At 42.8% G+C, this 19946-nt stretch overlaps 1 protein-coding gene across 1 annotated transcript; it reads left to right on the plus strand.

The window, feature by feature from the left end:
- Positions 1-8680: 8680 nt before the first annotated feature.
- LOC120885561 (uncharacterized) lies at positions 8681-15660 on the plus strand. Its single transcript, XM_078016370.1, has 2 exons — positions 8681-9219; positions 13573-15660. The coding sequence occupies exons 1-2, from the start codon at positions 8765-8767 to the stop codon at positions 13604-13606; spliced, it is 489 nt and encodes a 162-aa protein (XP_077872496.1). The 5' UTR covers positions 8681-8764; the 3' UTR covers positions 13607-15660.
- Positions 15661-19946: the final 4286 nt, after the last annotated feature.

The raw sequence follows: 19946 nt of genomic DNA on the forward strand, positions 1-19946 counted from the left end.
GCATTTAAGTATAACAATTGTTGTCACTGAAATCTTAATTCTTCCACTCTCAAAAGGGTTTGGGAGGTTCAGGTAGAACCTGTCACCCCCACCAAAATTTAAAAATTCAGGGTAGAATTTGAGTGGCTTTAGGGTTGAAGGACTAGATGGCTCCATCTCCTTTTGGGAGAATTGAGTCTGAATGATATCTTTTGAACCCTCTCATATCAAACCTCTGGCTCATGGGCCCTGCAGTGGTCAGGCTCTTCCCAAATTGTACAGAGGACATGTTACCTATTGTCAGGCACTTAGGGTAGGCATCAGGCAGGAATGGGAGCCCTGATTTCACTCTGTGACTCTGCATTAGTTTGGTTAGGATTGCTATAACAAAACACCCGAGGCAGGCTAATCTATAAAGAGATTTATTTAGTTCATGGTTCCCGAGGTTCAAGGGGACAGTGCTGTTATCAGTTCAGCTCTGGTGAAGGCTTCCTGGCAGGAGGGCACCACAATGGTGTGAGTGCCTGTGAGAGCCAGATCATATTCCCCAACAGGAAGCCAAAGAGTGATTCAGGGGTCAGGCTCAGTCTCATAATAACCCCCTCTTGCGAGGACTTAGAGGTCCCATGATAGCTGCCTGAATCACTTCTAAGGGTATGGCCCACAGTGACCTGAGGATCTCCCACTCGAAGTTCCCACCACTTCTCACATGGCCACATTCAGGACCAAACTCCCAACACATGATCCCTTGGGGAGCAAACAACATACAAACCACAGGAGACCCCCCAAACCAGGGACTGTGGTTTTGCGCTCTTAATTTCTTCATCTGTAAAAGGAGACTGCAAAAATTAGTTGGGGAGATTAAATGAGTTGATGCTTTTGAAGCTGTTGTCACAGTGCCTGGCGCTCCACAAACTCTTGCAAATGGGAGCTGTATGTCCTTAGGACCATGGCCATAGTTATCATCGTCATCAGTTCCGCACACCAGAACATTGCAGAACACAGGGGTTTGGCTCACATTCATTTCAAACCCCTTTTTGAGGGGCAATGAGTCCTGAATCCATGAAAATTCATTTACTTGGTCACTGACATCACTCCACTCAGTTGCTATAGATGTGGGCTGAGATCAGGTCAGTCAAGGCTAAACTCCCACGAAAGGGTATGCAGCCAGACCCCAGAACTCTGTGGTCTCAGCAACCCTGCCAAATGACAGTGTTTTTCTTCCTTCATTTTATTTTCAAAGGGGCAAATTAGGGAACGTTTGATTATAGCCGTACTGTTTGCCTTTTAGCTACTAAACCCACCCACTCCCACCAAAAAATAAATAATGAAATGAAAAATAATAAAATGCATTATGTTTAAAGATGGCTTTTGTTTAAAACCATCAATCCAGCATTGGAGAAGTCGCTTACCGTCCTTGGAGAGCCTCAATTTCCATTTGTAAAATTAAGATAACAATGCTTATCTGGCCTGGTCGCTATCACAACTAAAATGGTGTAGCTAAAGTGTTCTTAGTAATGATATTAGGTGCTCAATAAAAGTGGAAGCTGGCTCCAGGATCTTAGCTATTAATTAGTCTTATTCAGGACTTAGAGGAAGTGGCTCTCCAAAGCCTATGACCAGTTGTTACTCACATATGCTTACGGCAGTCCTCTCTGCCTTTTCCATGTATTAACTAGTTTCACTCTCTCGACAATCCCATGAGGCAGGTAACATTAGTACCCCCCTCCACAGATGGCAGAAATGAGGCTCAGCAAGGCGTAGGGCCTTATCCGAGACCTCACAGCAGGTGTTCATCTCAGGTAGTGTGCCACCAGCAGTCCCTCTCTTGGCCACTCCACTGGGGTTCCTGTCCTGGATGACCCAACAGGGGAAGGTAGGCCTGCCATCTTCCCCTCCAGATGGTCTGCCCAATGGCCTAGGGGCATAGACCTCCTCCCACAGTTCTTCAGTGAGGTCAGAGGAAGAACATGCCCTCTCATGGGAATTTCCCTCTGATCCTACTGGAACCAAGGCTAAGAATAATATCTTAGTAACAATCTTAAGACTTCTTTTGGAAGGAGGAGTCCACAGCAAAAGTCCGGGGTTCATCCATAAGAACCTCTGCCTCAGTTTGGGGAGTCCATGCAGCTTAGCAGGAAGCCTCCTAACACTTGAGTCAAAGAAACTCAAAATCATATTCTAGGTCTTAATATTTTTTGACCAGGTGACCTCCCTGAGCCTTAGTTTCCTCCTCTGTGAAAAGAGAGTTCTGCATATTAAATGAGATAATGCCCTGAAGCTCCCTGTACAGTACCAGAAATACTCTCTGGTTCTCGGGGAAGGAGTCTCTTATTCCCCATCTTGGATGAAGACAACTTCCAGAATTTCTCTCAAGAAATAATTGAGTATATTGATAGACCGCCTGTCTCTGAAATTAATGATCCATCAGTTCAGAGACCTGACACTTCATTTTCTTAGCCCTACCTTGAACTTTGCCTCTGGCCCTTTTAGCTCCCAGTACCTCTGACACCTGCTGTGGGCTGACCTCTGCTCAGGTCTGGTAGCCACCAATCCCTCTAGCAGTGTCCCCTGCTTTCAGAGGTGGGATGGAGAAGAGGGTGGCCTAGCAACAGAGAACTCTGGACATGGAACTAAGGACTCTCCAGGGCTTTCATTCTGCTGCTTCCACGAGCTAGGAAGGTACCATATCTTTGCCATTTGGGTCTCAATTTCCTCCTTTGTAAAATGGGGAAGAGGAAGGATTAGCGGAGATATCCTTGAGGCCATATCCAGAGACTCTCAGACTGGTGACCTCCCCTCCATCTATGTCCCCACAGCATTCTGGAGGCACTGGCTGGGGAGCTCCATAGCTTTAGGGCACGATGTTGCCAGACTTTTCTGGGGAATGAGAAGGGAGGAAGAGAAAAGAAAAATAAGCACTCCAAGGTGAGTCTCCCGGTCCGTGGTGAACTCCCTAATAAAACAAAACCATGAATCAGTCTCCCTCGCACACTCCCTAAGAAAAAGAACAAATCTCTTTTGGATTTCCTGCAGCAAAGTAAGAGCCTTTAATTTCAGAGCCAAGGCTATTTGTACACTGCCTCAATGTCTGTACCCCCCCCCCCCAGAGCTCATCACACAAACAATAGCAAAGGCAGAGGAAAGACGAGCTATTGTTTTGTTGTATTTATATCCTGATGTAGGAAACAGCATGAAAATATTGTTAAGGAAACTCAGTGAGTCTCTGCTCCAGGTTATGCATATAGTTTTGGTGCCAAAGGCAGCAGGGCCAGATGTTAGAGGAGGACATGATCTCCCTGAAAGAATAAAAGGGAAGCAGTTGGAATTCCGTGGGTTGGGGGAAGAGCCAGGGAACCACTCAGGTGCTGCCCAGTGAGCCCAAAGGAGAGCCCAGGTCCTTTGGCGTCTCTCTGGGGGTCCCTCCAGACACCACTCCCGGATGGACACCACTCCCTGGCAGCTGAGGAAACCTGTACACAATTGCAATCTCTCCTTTCCTCAGCTTCTTCATCTATCATATGGGGGAATTAATAGTGTTTTGCTCACAGGGCTGTAGTGAGAATTAACAAGTTCATTCTACATGCAATCACATGGATACATGTCATTTTCAAATACCCATATGTCACACAGAACATGGTATGTGCCAAGTACTCACTGTAAGTTAATATTCTCATTATCTATAGGCACAGGGAGAACGTCTGTGATCCCAGAGCTGTAATTATGAATCTGTACAGACGTTTTAGGGAGACTGTGTGGTGCAGTTGAATTACTGTTGGCTTTGCATTCCGTCAGTCTTGGATATGGACCCTGGCTCCATCACTGAGCAGCCCTGACTCTGGGCAAGACGGCATGAACAGTGGGGTCAAAGTGGGTCAAGGTGTAGGATTGCTGAGGAACCCCGTCCTGTTCTAGGGAATCTGAGGATACTATATCATCCTGGCCTGTGGGACTCTCTGAGCCTCTTTCCTCTGTCATCAAAGATGTCATTATCATCTTATTCTTACCATCATCACCAACCTCATCACTGTGATCAACCAGTTAGGAGAAGGGGATGATTTTCATTTTCATCCCCCTAACTCTTTCTGCATGCAATCTTCACTCTCCAAAAGATGACCAGAATGTAACAAGGCCCTGAATAAACTGATCCTTAAAAGATGTAGGGGGGACTTTCTGAAAATGGAGGTGAAATAATTCACATAATATAAAATTAACTATTACAAAGTGATCAACTCAGTGACCTTCAGTACTCTCCCTTTATGTAGATCCAATACATTTCTGTCATCCCCAGGAGAGCCCAGGTCCTTTAAGCAGTTGTTCTCCATTCCTTCCTCCTCCAGCCCCTGGCAACCGTTAAGTTTTCTGTCTCTATGGATTTACCTCTTCTGGATATTTCATAAAAATAGAATCATATGATCTCTGAGGTTTTATGTTTGGGCTTCACTTAACATAATGTTTTGACACTTTATTTACATTGTAACATATATCAACACCTCTTTCCTTTGGTGGCTGAATAATATTTCACTGTATAAATACACCATATTTAATTTGTCCATTTATCTATTTATAGACATTTGGGTTGCTTCCCCGCCACACACACACTTTTTAACATTTTTTAACTTGTTCTAATTAGTTATACATGACAGTAGAATACATTTTGACACTTGTACATAAATGGAGTGTAATGTCTCATTCTGCTGGTTGTACATGGCGTAAAATCATATTGGTTGTGTAACCATATATGTACATAGCATAATAATGTCCAACTCATTCTACTATCCTTCTTGCTATAAACATTGATGTGGCTATGTCCCTGTAGTATGCTCATTTTAACTTGTTCTAATTAGTTATACATGACAGTAGAATACATTTTGACACTTGTACATAAATGGAGTGTAATGTCTCATTCTGCTGGTTGTACATGGTGTAAAATCATATTGGTTGTGTAACCATATATGTACATAGCATAATAATGTCCAACTCATTCTACTATCCTTCTTGCTATAAACATTGATGTGGCTGTGTCCCTGTAGTATGCTCATTTTTAAGTCCTTTGGGTATAAACCAAGGAGTGGGATAGCTGGGTCAAATGGTGGCTCCACTCCAAGTTTTCATTGTGAAGAGTGTTACTGTGAACATTGGTGTACTAATATTTGAATACCAATTTTCAATTCTTTGGAGTAGAACCGCAAAGTCGTAGTTGTATATTAAACATTTCAAGGAACTGCCAAATTGTCTTCCACAGTGGCTATACCATTTACATTCAATAAAAGGATTTTGATGTTAAAAAGCAGCCCGATGGTTGAAATTTTCTGCTTTCTGACTCAGATTGGCCAATGCAGTGGAGAAACTGACCCAGTGGGAGAGAGGGACAGTAGGTTGAGATGTGGACTCTGCTGCCTCTTTAATCCTCAGTTGTAAGAAAGCACTAACTCTGCCCTTAGAAAAGCAGGTCCTTCTAACTGGTAGGGAAGTGGAAGGGAGAGAAGAGAGGAATGTTTGGAAAACTTTGAACATAACCAAGTCTAAATAAGAGGTCATTCTATAGACTGTGTGTATAGAGAGTTTTTAATCCTGCTTTATTGGAGGAGAGGTGTGGTATTCTCATGTATTTAGCAAAAGTAATAATTGTCCACAATCTTGAAGAATCCCATCTGTTCTACTATAAGCACCTGGAAGCCTATGTCAGAACCCCTGTGAGGAGCAGGGACAAGTCAGACCTTCCAGCACTACCAGCCCTAGAAGCCAGCAGGTGAGGCAGAAAAGCTATTGGAGTAGCTGGAAGAGCAGGAATTTGAAGGAGAGCACAGGTCAGGGCCAGGGAGGTTCTATGTCAGCCACTAGCTCGAGGGGACAAGACATAGTGTCAGCAGCAGTAACCATTAAAATTCAGGGACGAAGAAAATACACAATCGATCAACAAATATATGAAAAAATGTTCAACATCTCTAGTAATTAGAGAAGTGTAAATCAAAACTACTCTGAGATTTCATCTCACTCCACTCAGAATGGCAATTATCAAGAATACAAGCAACAATGTTGGTGAGGATGTACACTCATACATTGCTGGTGGGATTGCAAATGGGTGCAACCAAATTCCTTAGAAAACTTGAAATGGGACCACCATTCTACCCGGCTATTCTACCCAAAGGACTTAAAAACAGCATACTACAGGGACACAGCCACATCAATGTTTACAGCAGCTCAATTCACAATAGCTAAACTGTGGAACCAACATAGATGCTCTTCAATAGATGAATGGATAAAGAAACTGTGGTATATATACACAATGGAATATTACTCAGCATTAAAAGAGAATAAAATCATGGCATTTGCAGGTAAATGGATGGAACTGAAGAATATCATGCTAAACAAAACAAATGAATCCCCAAAAACCAAAGGCCAAATATTTTCTCTGATATGTGAATGCTGATACATAATGGGGGGGGCAAGAGAAGGGAAGAAAGGAGGAACTTTGGATTGGGCAGAGAGAAATAAGGGGAAGGGAGGAGGGACTGGGTGGAAAAGATAGTGGAATGAAATGGATATCTGATGTCATTATCCTAAGTATATATATGATTGCTCCAATGGTGTGACTCTATACTGTGTACAACCAAATAAATGAAAAGTTGTGCTCCATGTGTGTACAAAGAATTACAACAACAACAACAACAACAAAAAGTCAGAGCCAATCTACTTCTATGAGGCACAGAGAATGGGTTCTATTTAAGGCATTGATAAAGGTGGAGATGTCCCTATAGTTTGACTGTCCCCCAAATTCATATGCTGGGGACAGTCTCCAAAGTCATATGTTAATGGTATTTGAAGATGACCTTTGGGAGGTGGTTGGGTCCTGAGCTCTGTTGTTATGAGTGGCTTAACCCATTCATGGACTAATAGGTTATTGAGGAAGTGGCTTTGTTATATGAGTGAGCTTTCTTTGGCACACTGCCAGTGTTCCTTTCACCATGTGATGCCCTGTAGGGCCTCAGGACTCTGCAGAGTTCCCATGGCAAGAAGGCCTTCAGAGATAGCAGGCCTTCAACACTGTGGGCTCCCCAGCCTTTAGAACTGTGAGCAGAAAAAACTTCTATTCTTTATAAATTATTAAATCTGTAATGTTTGGCTACAGCAAAAACCAAACAAACAAAAACAGACTGAGAAAGATACCCAGATCTCATTCTTATGAATTGTCCCAACAGATGTTGGGACAGCCAGACTAAAAGACACACACTTAGAACTGGCAAAAAGAACCTTGTTCAACAGGTTGCTATGACAGATTATGAAGTGGGTATTCAGAGAATGATTTAACTTTACCCAGATGTCTTTGAAAAGATGCTGATATCAAGAAAATATCATAAATCCTGAATCTTGGCAAAACACACTGTCTTTCTCCTTTGAAAACAGTCATCATAGTATTTTTTTTTATTTTTATTTATTTTTTTTTTTTACTGTTTTTCAGAACTATAACTGGGTCTCAGCCCCAGTACTCAATCTGTTCCTCAGAAGAAGGGGCTCATTTTCCTGAAAGAGAAAGGGTGCAATCATGCCCTAGGGTGAGTAGGTGGATATGAGAACCCAAAGATGTTGATTTGGGGGTCAAAGGGATGACTGTTGCTTGTAGCCCTCATTTGTCTCTGATGGGGATTCCACCAACCCCACCCGGCCAAAATGTGGGAAATCTCCTAGGAGTTTGGAGGAATCCCATAACAGCTGAAGGATCTTCATTCCTTCATTGCTAACTGGGAGGGAAAACGGGGACAGATCCTAGTAGATCATGAAGTCTTCCTTTCTTCATAGTGCTAAGGACCTGAGTCTCCCAATTGCCACAGAGCATCAGGGGTTCTTCCTGCAAGTTCTTTGTTCATCAGGGTCAAGAGTCAACTCTGTCCCTTGAAATAGAGCTATGTTTATGTAGAAGAGTCAATGCAGTGACCTTGTGCCCTCCGGCACTACCCTGCAGGAGGTAAATTGGAAGAAATTCCTTCCCAGCTCAAGCCTGGAGGGCTGACTCTGCTGCTACTGGCAGAACATTAAGTAGGAGGAATTTGGAGATGGGAATGTTGGGCCCATGATTATGCCTAGAGGGAAGAGCTTTGGTCTCCTTTGGGACCCCTGGCTGGAAGTCAGTGGGCTGATGATAGATAGTGCCTCCTGCTGCAGAGCATTCAGCTAAGCTTTGACCCGCCCCGCGTGTTTTTTTTTTTCCTTGTGGAGCTGTGTACAATTTGGAAAGCAGATCAAGGACATCCTGACTCCCAGCTGACCAGCTCCACCTGGGGCCTGGAGACTCCACTCCACCCTGCAAGGTCCAATGGCAGAGTTCACAGTGCATCCTCCCTTTCCTTGTGTTTTCCTCTCCTGTGCCCTGATCTTTCCAGACCTTCCCTTCCATAGGCAGCTCTTCCAAGGCTCTCTGGAGACTCCAAATCAAGCAGTTTGGGAGTGCCAAAGTGAAAGCAAGTTTCCTAGAGCAGCAGGGACCAGCTCTTGGGCCAACTTTGAGAAAACAGCGCTTCCTGGGGTGCTGGGGCATTCAGAATCCACAGATGACCTCCTGCCAATTCTTCTCATTGTCTTTTTAGAAATGATAAGAAAAGAAGATGAGAGAGGGAGAGGCAGAGACAGAGTCTGACTAGCTTAAAGTGCTCTGTCGCCAGGGAAGTTAATGGGTAAATTTCAGGAACTCAAGTGTTTTACTGGGTCGCCCTGCCAAATGGGGCTTGAGCAGTCTTTGCGCCTGAAACGCGAGTCACAATAGTGTGCGCCTAATAGGGTGCCACACATGTCTGTGTTTCTTTTTGATTTTGCCATCGGGAGGGGCCACCCCAGGGGACAGTCCGGGAGGGCTGTGCCAACCGGTTCGCGTCCCCACTCTAAACCCCCTCGCAGCCTCGGCCGGAAGGGCCCGCGGGCGGGACGCTGGGGGCCGAGCCTGGCCAGCGTGGGCTCCGCGCAACCACACGGCGGGCTGCTTCTGCCAGAGGGAGCCCGGGGGGCCGCGCTTCCCCGCCTCGTCCCGCGTCCCGCCCCGCGGCTCTCCCTCCCCCACTGCTGGCGCTCCTCCGCAGGCCGGGAGCGGCGCTGGGCCGGGGTCAGCTGGCTGCCTTTGTGGCTGCTTCCCAGGAAGGAAGAAGCGCTGTCTGCAGATCAGTTATCAGCTGGCTTTCCTGTGCCGGAGCGCCGCCGTTTTCCGGGGACGGCTGCCACCCCCGGGATTCCCAGCCCAGGCTGCCGGCGGTGCGTGAGAGCCGGATAAATAGGCCATTGTGAGGCCGCTGGGATCCAGGTTTCTTATCACATTATCCACCAGCCAGGACGGGATTCCGCCCCTGCTGCCACCCATTTCAGCTTCTCTTTTCTCTCTCTTTAGCGTTGCAGCCATTTTCCCAGTTTTTGCCGTTTTGAAGGGAATGTTCAAAAAAGCAATTTACTAGGTCCACTCCCTGTGCGAGGCAGGGGTTACGGGGCGGGTCTGCAGACTGGACGGTTTCTCTGGCGTGGAAGACCTTGAATTTAGCTTCTTTGGGCTTTGATGCTTGATATTTCTGCTTGCCCACTGCGCAGGGCGGGCACATAGGTTAACAGCAGTGTCAGAGGGCAAGTCTGCAGGTCTGCAAATCTACAGTAGTCCACTAGTGGACGGGGGTTTTAGTAGGTTTGTTGTTGTTGCTGTTGTTGTTGTTTGAGTGTGTGTGTGTGTGTGTGTGTGTGTGTGTGTGTGTGTGTGTGTGTTTTAAGCCTTGAGTTGTTTATGGACAGAAACTTGAGGGAAAAACAGTAATGAAAACTGGTCATCTGACAGATGCTACAAGGAGCTATGGCAGTTTGGGAGAGAGGCTTGCTCCTGGTGCCTATAGTGTCTGTTTTTGTTTTTGTTTTGTTTTGTTTTTCTGCTGCAGCAGCTGCATGGCCAAGGACCGGTTGGGGTTTCCTGGCACTAGACTTACTAGATAGTCATCAGTAGGCAGGGCAGGTTTACAGACCTGTACTCAGAAGGGGATCCATGCTTGGCTGAATGTTTTGTCACCATCTTGAAATGTTTACTAATGTTTTAAAAGGAGCCTGCATCTTCACTTTGCACCAGGCTTTAAAAATGATGTAGCCAGGGCCCTTGTTAGGAGCACAAATTCATTTGAATAAAATTGAATAATGGTTTGATTAAGTTCCCATTTGAGATAATGGCCTGTGGTTAGTTGATAAGCTGCTGAAGGTGATTTTCTTAGTTTTTTAAAAACATCTACTGTAGTTGAGAACATTCTACAAACTAAACCCTAGCCCTGTCATCAAAGGAAACCACAGCTGGCTGATCACTCCAAGCCAGACTTGCTTCATTCCTTTTAGAAAACAGAATGTGCACTCCTTAAAGACCTTGTGATTTCCCTAAGAAGGTGCTCATTCCTGTAGTTGTTGCTTCCCTTTCTTTTCATACTCTGTAATACTGAGCTTCCAGATGTGGAGGGTAAAACAGGATTCAGAAAGGACTCATCCTAATCCTAGCAAAACTCCCCTATGGTTTGAGGGTCTGTGTTAATACATTCAGCACTTGTTATGGACTGAGTGTTTGATCTCTCCAGAATTCATTTGTTAGAGTCCTAACATGCAATGTGATGGCATCACTGTAAGTGGTTTGAGGCTGTCTCTCCAGAGGCAGAGGTGACCTCTATGTGGATTTTCCACGCTCTCCACAGGTTACAGAAAATAATTTAAAGGGGTTGGGGTTGCAGATCAGTGGTAGAGCACTTGCCTAGCACATGTGAGGCACACTGGGTTCAATCCTCAGTACCACATAAAAAATAAATTAATTAAATAAAGATTTAAAAATTAAACTCAACATTATAAAAAATAAGAATTTAAGGACATATCACATATTGAGTTTTACCAAAGAAGAAGAGCTTTATTAGAAAGTGAAAGGTGAAAATGCACATTGAGAAGCACTTGTGGGGGTCTCTCTTTTTTTAAAGGGAACTTAGCAAGGGGTGGGTATGGGAAGGTGTGTTGAATTCAGTCTTTTCATCATGGATCACAAATTGTTTACGGTGGTCTGATCCTCCCCAGGAGCTTCAGGCTAACATCATCTCTACTATCTAGATCACGATTGGAATGTGCCTATATTAAAGGTTTCTTAAATACTTTAAATATTAGATAAAGTTAATTAGATGAAATCCTTTGTTTTGTCTAATCTGAAAATATATTGTGTAGGCAAACGGCACATAAGCCTTAATCAAAATGAGGCAATTTTCATAGATTGTTTTAGTCAGCTTTTCTTTGTTATGACCAAAAGACTAGACAAGAACAATTTTAAAGGAGGAAAAAATTATTTGGTGCTCACAATTTCAGAGGTCTCAGTCCATGGACAGCCAATTTCATTGCTCTGGGTGGGAGGTGAGGCAGAACATGGTGGTGGAAGGGTGCGGCAGAGGAAAGCAGCTAAGGGCATGCCAATCAGGAAGCCGAGAGAAAGAGCTCTACTTCCTGATTGGCATGCCTTTAGCTCAATGAGGACAAAATAGAAGCATTAAAGGCACACCCCTAGTGACCCACCTCCTCCAACTATACCCTACCAGCCTATATTAACATCCAGCTAATTCATTCAAGTGAATTAACACACTGATTAAGCTAAGGATCTCATAACCCAATCATTTCACTTCTAACTTTCTTGCATTGACTCACACGTGAGCTTTTGGGGACACCTCATTTCTAAACCATAACAGATTTCTCAGCAATTTGGAAGTAACCTGGAGGAAAAACAGGTCTAAGGCATAAGTTTGATCATGGGGCTTTTAGATTTACAGCTACAGTGTCTTCTTTCCTTCCCATTGTTTCCTTTCTACCTATCTTTATTTCTTCTGCCCTACCTCAATAGTATTGTGAAGTGGGGCCTTCAGGAGGTAATTAGATTTAGATGAGGTCATGAAGGTGCCCCCCCCACACACACACACATACTAGGATTAAGGTCCTTTTAAGAAGAGGAAGAGAAAATAAAATCTCTCTTTCCCTATCTTGCAAAGACACAGGTAAAAGGCAGTTATTTACAAGCCAGCAACAGTACCCTCCTCAGGATCCAAACCTATCGGTATCCTGATCTTGGACTTCCCATTCTCTAGAACCATAATAAATAAATGTCTGTTGGTTAAGCAGTCTCTGGTATTTTTTCCTAGCAACCCAAGCTGACTAAGCATCTAAGTAACTCTTGGGAAACTAATCTGTGACTTGGCACTCTTGAGAATCAGGGGAGGAAGTTGGGATAGTTCAAATTAAACAAGTAAAATGCTATTTTTCTAGAAATAGTTTATGTAAAAAAACAATTGTCCTTAAGACAAAATATATTACTTTTAACAGTTTTCTTTTATATGCTTACTTCTTTGCTCATTAATTTATGACTTCTTTTTTTAGTTTACTCAACAAAGATGACATAAGACAGGTAGCAGATAGTAGTAGTGACATTGTAATATGACAATGAAAGAATTAATTCCTCTATCCTGCAAGGAGTTCATAATAGTGGGAGAAGTAAACAATACAGCAAAATGTTATAGATGTTAAAATAATATGCATGTATCAGAATACTTCAGGGCCACAAAGTGTCGTGGGCTTATTACTCATAAACTGCTTAGATGTATTTTTCTCCATGAGCCTTATTTTTGTTGTTGTTAATGGATAACATACATAAAGTAATTGGCATGTTTGGACACTACTGATCACTGTACATGCATTTTCTCAGCTGAGACTCATAAGATGAATTAGGTTCCACTTAGACACCCCATTGCATAGAAGAAACTGAGAGTGGTACAGGAAGTAAATTACTCAAGGCTACACAGGATCTAGAGTTAGGATTTGATCTCCTCCAAAGCTCACCCTCTGAGGGCTACACTGCCTCGGACATCCCTTCTTTCCCATGATGGTTTTCCTCTTCACGAAGCACATGGGGGTTTCCAGGAAGTGGATGGTTCTCCCTCACTGTGTGAATTATGCTTATTGGCTTCAATAACTTAGAGTTCCAGCACCACAGACGCCTCCTGGAGGACAAGAGTAAAGCCCTAGCCCGTGGGGGAGATGGCGGAGCAGCTCTCCTGGCTTCTCACAGGGGAGGTTCGTGGGCTCTTGGATGCCTCTTGGCAACCAATGATTTCTGCTTCCTGTGGAAGATCCACCACCCTGTGCCCACTCCTTAGCAAGACAGGTTTAGTCTTTGCATGTCACACATCTTGGATTACAGCTTTTTGAGGCTCTTTTTGAGGGGCCCCTCTAAGCTGCTTGGCACTAGTAGCTCCAAAGAGTTAGGACCACTTCCTTTGAGACTTGGGGAAGCTCTCTCGGAGTCTTACATACAACATTGCAATCGGAAAAAGATGGCAGGAGGTTTAAAGCCAGCATGGCGATGGGTGTGGGGCAAAGTGAAGAAGGGTCTGGGCATAAGGTCACATGTCAGTGAGTGCTAGAAATAGAAGTTAGGTCTCCTGATGCTTCCCCCAGCCTTTCCCCTCTACAGAGAACAACCTCTGTGGAACCTGAAATAAAGTTGGCTTGGGGACTAGTGAAGCAAAGCAAAACTGACATTTTCTTAAGGGAGATTTTCTTCTTTTCTCTCTGCAGGAATCTAAAGATGGGCTCCTTGGCTGTGCACTAAATGTTTTGACTGGAGAGAGGCCCTGTGTGGCTAACTCAGTTCCTCCAATGCTGTATCTAGTCCCTTGCTCTGACCTTGACCTGAATGTTTGGCAAAGCTGTGAAATGAAAGGCAAGAATAGAAAAACAAGCAAAGGAAATGAAAAGAAAACATGCATTCAGGGTAACCCCGTGAGGTGCTCAGGTGTCTGATCGTCAAGTTTCCGTTACAGTTGGGCCCCAGCACACAGAGCAGCAACCTGACATTCCTTCTCAAAAGGAATCTCATTATTATTATTATTATTATTATTATTATTATTATTATTATTTGAATAGGAAGCATAAACGTAAGCAATCATTCTGATGGAGTCTGATTAGGGTTTTCATCCTATAGGGCTCGTGAATATTAACTTCATTTGTAGGTGGAAGTGTTAGATTTAGAAAGATCAGAAATGGGTAAGTATGAGCAAACCCCTATTTGTGTGACTCTTTTGGGGAATGGTATGGCAGCTTCCTACTACATGTCCTACTACCAGTCACCAAGGAAACCATGTATAGGTGGACGCTGGCTGATTTTGTTCTTTATTCAGTCATTGTCAGTCAGTGAATAGCTGTAGTACTTGCTCTGGGCTATGGACAAGTAACCCACACACTTTGTCCATCATCTGGGAACTTAAGAAGTCTAGGGAAGATTAGAAAGAAAAAGTATCTGAACTTGAGACTCAGACATGCTGGGGCTGATCAAGCTGGGGTCATGGGCATCTCTGCCTGAGTTGCTTTGCATGGTGGGGAAAGAGCCAGTGAGGGCAAGGTTTGTGGTCAGCACTTGTGGGGAGCTTAGGATGCAGGAGGGACAAAGAGGTTGAATTGGTGAAGGGTGGCAGAATGTGCCATCCCCAAATCTGCCATTTTGACACAAGGATTACATAGAGCAAAAGGAACTTGAAAAACAGCAGATGCAAGAAGGGCCTTCTAATCTTCCTCCTTTCTTCTTGAGAACAGGAGATAAAGACTCCCCTGTGAAAGATGCCCTCCCTGTACCAGGAGAAAGGAAACATTTTTTGATGAGGAGTCATAGCCAAGAGAATTCTGCACAAACAGACCTTGTTCAAAACAATTCTTATCTTCCTTGAGCCTCTGTGTATAATTTTGTTATTTTTGCACTCTTCTCTCTCTTTGTTCAGTCTAATACAAAAGTATGTAGGTTTGCCTTTTCTTTAGGTCTTCATTTTCGGATGAGTTTATAGTGTCACGGAAAACAGGTTAGATCTGTATGTTTTTGTCCTATTGATCTGTCTTATGTCAATTCAATTCTTACACTCAACCAGGACCCTAAGAGGGTAGAAGTTAAACTTTTTCTGCTTTACAATGCTGACAACATCAAGGCCATCCCATAGCTTGGGCATGTGTCCTACAGAGGGAGGGCCCTCCAGCTTCTAGGAAATGGGGGCAGGAGCTCTGCTTTGCACTCCCCCTCAGATCATGGGAGGCTTTGCCTGCATGACAGCTGTTCCTGCATCACTCCATTCTGCAGCCTGGGGAACCCCCACCTCCACATCATCCTCTGAGTGATGGCTTTCATTATTGGTCTCAGGATTATTCATGGAACATGATACCAGCCATGGAAATAGAAGTCAGGGGGTCCAGAGAAGCCCACCTAAGAAGGTCTAGTTAGTTCTGTGAGCCCAGGAGAGAACCTGTCTGTCGAGTCCTGGGCTTAAAATTGATAGTGATGAAAGAGATATGTTTGAGGGGTAGGCAACTTTTGATATCCTCATGGGCTAGAAAACCACCCTCATGAGACACAGACATTGTATAGTATATCTGATGAGCCCAATAATGTACAAAAGTCTTAAACTTTGTCAATAGAGAAAATTTAATTGTGATGCCTAAGTTGTGCATTTTGTATATCTGTCATTCCTGAAAGATTGTCTTCCTTGTCTTGACTAAATGCTGAATTGCTCCAGTAAACTGCACTCGACAAAGGGACACTTCACTGTCACCTCACCATCCCTGTCCTTGGGCCTCAATCATGTTGTATTTTTATAAAAATTAAAAAAGAATTATCACAGTGGTCATCAGACTTACTTGATCAAGGAACACTGGCAGTGTGAAATATCTATTAGCATTACACTGAACACTAATGTGCTTCAGAACACAGTTTGGAAATGTTAGCTTAGAGCATTTCACATATTATACTTCAACTGTGACAAGGGGAGGACTGTGCACTGCTTTTATGGACCCTGACTTCTTTAGAATGTGATACAAAGTAAGTGCACATAAATAATTTACTGAATGATTAACCTTGAGAATAACTAGTCCAATTTAAAGTCCATTACTTGGAAATGTCCCATATTCATTGAGAAGATTATCATTTTAATACATTAATTTTAAGAGTTGTTTTCATTACTTAAGAACCAGATGGGTGACAATAAAGAAAATGATAGAAACAAGTGCCCTAGGTTCAATTATGAGTCTGGGACTAGGAGGATGGAGGCAAGAACACACATTCACCTGCTAACACACACACAGACACACACACATACACACAATCACACACCACAGAGTGTGTTATGATTTTCCATCTTTAATATTTACATGAAAATGGCTGCCTCTGCATTATTCACAAAAGCCAAAAGGTAGAAAAAATCCAAGGGTCTATTGATGGATGAATGGATAAATGAAATGTGGTTTTCCACACAATGGAGTAATCATTATGATTATTATTATTCTCTATCCCAAAAGAGGAAGGAAATTTTGACACATGCTAACAGCATGGATGAAACTTAAACATATTAAGTGAAATAAGCCAGTTGCAAAAATATAAATACTGTACTATTATGTTTATGAAGTACCTATAGTTGTGTAATTCATAGAGACAGAAAAAAGTATGGTAGTTGCCAGGGGTAGGGGGATTTCCCGCCCATGTCCCACTGTGGGTGGGGTGTTTGGAAACAGGCTGGTTGTGAAAAGACCACACTGACATGGAAGTAATTTTTTATAAAGCAGGGCAGGATGGCTCTTTGACCTTATGGGCGGGAAGCTTCCACACTGGAAAAAAAAAGAAAGCATGAGAACCTGTGTTTCCTTTATTTATTCAAGGGGGCTTCAAAAGAATTTCAATGGAATGTTCTTCACCAAATAAGGCAGGGGGTGAGCTGTCCAAGCCTAATGGGTAACACCCAGGTCCAGAGCTATGAGAAAGCAGACTTCTTAGCTGAGGGAAGGTAGAAGCCATGTGCATCATGCAATCCCTCAAGTGGGAGGGGCGACAAAACAGCATGCAATGCCAGACCAAAACCTCCTTGGCTCAAGGCTGAGAGAAGATGCTCAGTTGCCCCAGACAGAAATTGTTGTTTAAGAGATATAGTTTCCATTTTGCTAGATGAAAAAGTCCTGGAGATTTTTGCCTAGCAATGTGAGTATGCTTAAAAGATCTTAACTATGCACTTTAAAACGGTTAAGATGGGATGGAGAATGTGGCTCAGTGGTAGAGCCCATGCTCAGCATGCTCAAGGCCAATGGGGGTTCCATCTCCACCTCCAATTTGTTATGTATATGTTACCTCAATTAAAAACCAGACAAGCAAAAAATTAAGTGACATTCCTTGCTGATGATGAACATACTAACAAATCAGTCTTAACCCAAAATAATCATTGCTGTCACAGAATGCCAAGGGAATATTTGTAATTGTTCATTATGTGGGGAATTGCATCCTAGATTTTATTAGGTTTCTTGAGTACTGACTTACTACTCTGTGTTTATGGAAAGAGTTCTGGAGGTTTACTGCACACCAATTGCAAATGTACTATACAATATAGTGTTGCACACTTTAAAATCATTAAAATTGCAAATTTTCCATTATGTCTATTTTACCACAATTTAAAGAAGAAGAAGAATAAAAAAAAGAACCTGTGCAAGCTTAGAAGTTTCACAATTCTAAAACCATACAAAAATAAATTGAAATGTACCATGCTTAAACTTTCCTGAATATTTAATTGTTGGGAGAAAATGATGTGGTAATAACCTTTAAAATGGCTATCTTTAACATATTTTGTGGGTTCCTTCTAAGCTCTGCAGATAGGGGAACTATATTCTCTATATTGCTGATTTAAGTATTCGAGGAAACTAAGCTTATTCCTTCCTCCCTGCTGTATATTACATGATACAACATATTTACATTTTCCATAATTTCCATGGAGGTTAGAAGTACTTTGTTATCCTCCTCCTTTGTTATCCTCCTCCATGTGGTGGAGGCCAAATGGACATCTCAGATCCCCACTTGCTGGATTTCCAGTGGATGACTTCTCTATCCCTGTGCACCTGGGTGAGCCATGGGACTCGTTCCCATCAGAGTGAATGCACCTCACCAATGAGCTGTGGCATCTTCCTCATGCTGCCTTTGCTCTTCTGCTGGTCACATGGAGAGGGTTCCAAAGAAGAAGATGGACATCCCTGGATCCCTGAATGACTGCCTGGAAGAGAGCTTTGCTGCAGCCCTGTGTGTGAATGCGACAGGAATGAGAAGGAAACTTTTGCTATGTTAAGCCACTGGAATTTGGACTTGTTTTGCAGTTAGCCTCCTCCGACTCACACAACCATAAAAGGTACCACAGAGACAGGATGTATAATGGTATACCTGTGAGCTAAGAAAAGGTCAGGTAGACAAGGGAAATGGAAATTACACGTTTAATGACTCCCAAGTTTAAGTGCTTTATGTCGCTCATTAATCATGTGGCAAATATGTTTAAGTAAACATAGCCAGGCAATCCTGTTCAACAAATATCTCAAGGGAAAGGGGTTTTGTTAAGGCTTGGACAGGAATGTTAATGCTTTTTTTTTGAGCCAGCACAACAGATGCAGCAGAAATCAAAATGAAAGACTGCAGGGGAAGATGAAAAGGAACTCCAGGGGTGAGACTCAGGAGCTCCCAGGACTTTTCAGAGCTCTAGTAGGACTCCTCCCAGTCTTGGATATTTGAGATTTGTTATTCTTATTACTAAGCAATGATCATCACTGACACAAAGCAAAGCTCTTGGGGGGTCTTGAGAGTTCCCCAAACAGTATTCCTGCAGTCCTACGCTCTGTTCCTTCCCTGCCTTCAGGCTCAATTGTCCTTACCAAAGTATCTGTGTCAGAGACACAGATTCCTGTCTGCTTACTCCAGCTCTGCAGCCCAGGGCAAGTCATCTGCTCTGCCCTGACTTGGAGGGAAGCCCTCGCTCTCAGCCCCAACAGGGACCTTTGGCCAATGATCCAGTTAACCAGCTTGTCCTTCCTGAGTAGAAAAGACCTCTTAGCTTCATACCTCTGGTTCTTCCTGCTCTGGAACTCTTAGGATTCTTTGTTTGGAATTTAGCAGAGTACATTTTTATGACCCTTCAGTGAGCTCATATTCACTTAAAATAATATATAATATTTTATATATAACATAGTTATATTAATTGCATCAATATAATTTAAACTGATTATATATTTGAATTAATTATAAATTAATTTAATATTGTTATAATAATATATAACATTATATATGTGTGTATGTATATATATACATGTAGTTATATACAATATGTGCGTGTGTGTATATAAATATGTGTGTGTGTATATATGTGTGTGTGTGTGTGTGTGTGTGTGTGTGTGTGTGTATTCCTGTCTAAATCAGAATGTGTCAGAGAGCATGAACCTAGTTAGTTTTCAACTGTCTGCATTTTCAATTCCTAATACTAATAAATATTTTCTGGTGCAGATGCACCATCACTAAATATATATTAAATGAATGAATGAATCAGAAAAATGTTGCACTTATTTCAAGAATTTCTCTTGTGTTCTAGGCATTAAAGGCAGTATGGAATACCCGTTAAGACCACACAATCTGGAGTCAAATTTTATTTAGTCAATTCTAACTCTGCCACTTAAGCAGTTCTATAGCCTGGAGCTGGTTACCAAACCATGCCAGAAACCAAGTACCCCATCTTTATCAAGGGTGATAGTTTTGATCCTAAAATAAATTACATATAAAGCCCTTACGACAGTGCCTGCTACACGGCAACCTCCCCAAACACTTTCTTCCTTTCCTCTTGTCTTCCTCCTCACTTCTTTCCTTTTTCTTTTCTCTTGAATCTTCTCTTTTTAATAATAACAACTGAAATTCAGACTTGCATAGATATAATATCAATTAGATTTTCCTTCCAAACTTGTCAGTCCATTAGTTATGTGATTGGGTTAACTGATATCAGCCAAATGACACAAAGCTGAGAAGCAGATGATTTAGACGTGCATGGTGCCTTAAACATTTCTCAAGTCTTATTTCCCTTGAAGAAGTGCTTTGTGGGGATTGGGCTGTGGCTCAGTGGTATAGCACT

This window comes from Ictidomys tridecemlineatus, chromosome 1, assembly GCF_052094955.1.
Source record: "Ictidomys tridecemlineatus isolate mIctTri1 chromosome 1, mIctTri1.hap1, whole genome shotgun sequence".
NCBI lineage: Eukaryota > Metazoa > Chordata > Mammalia > Rodentia > Sciuridae > Ictidomys > Ictidomys tridecemlineatus.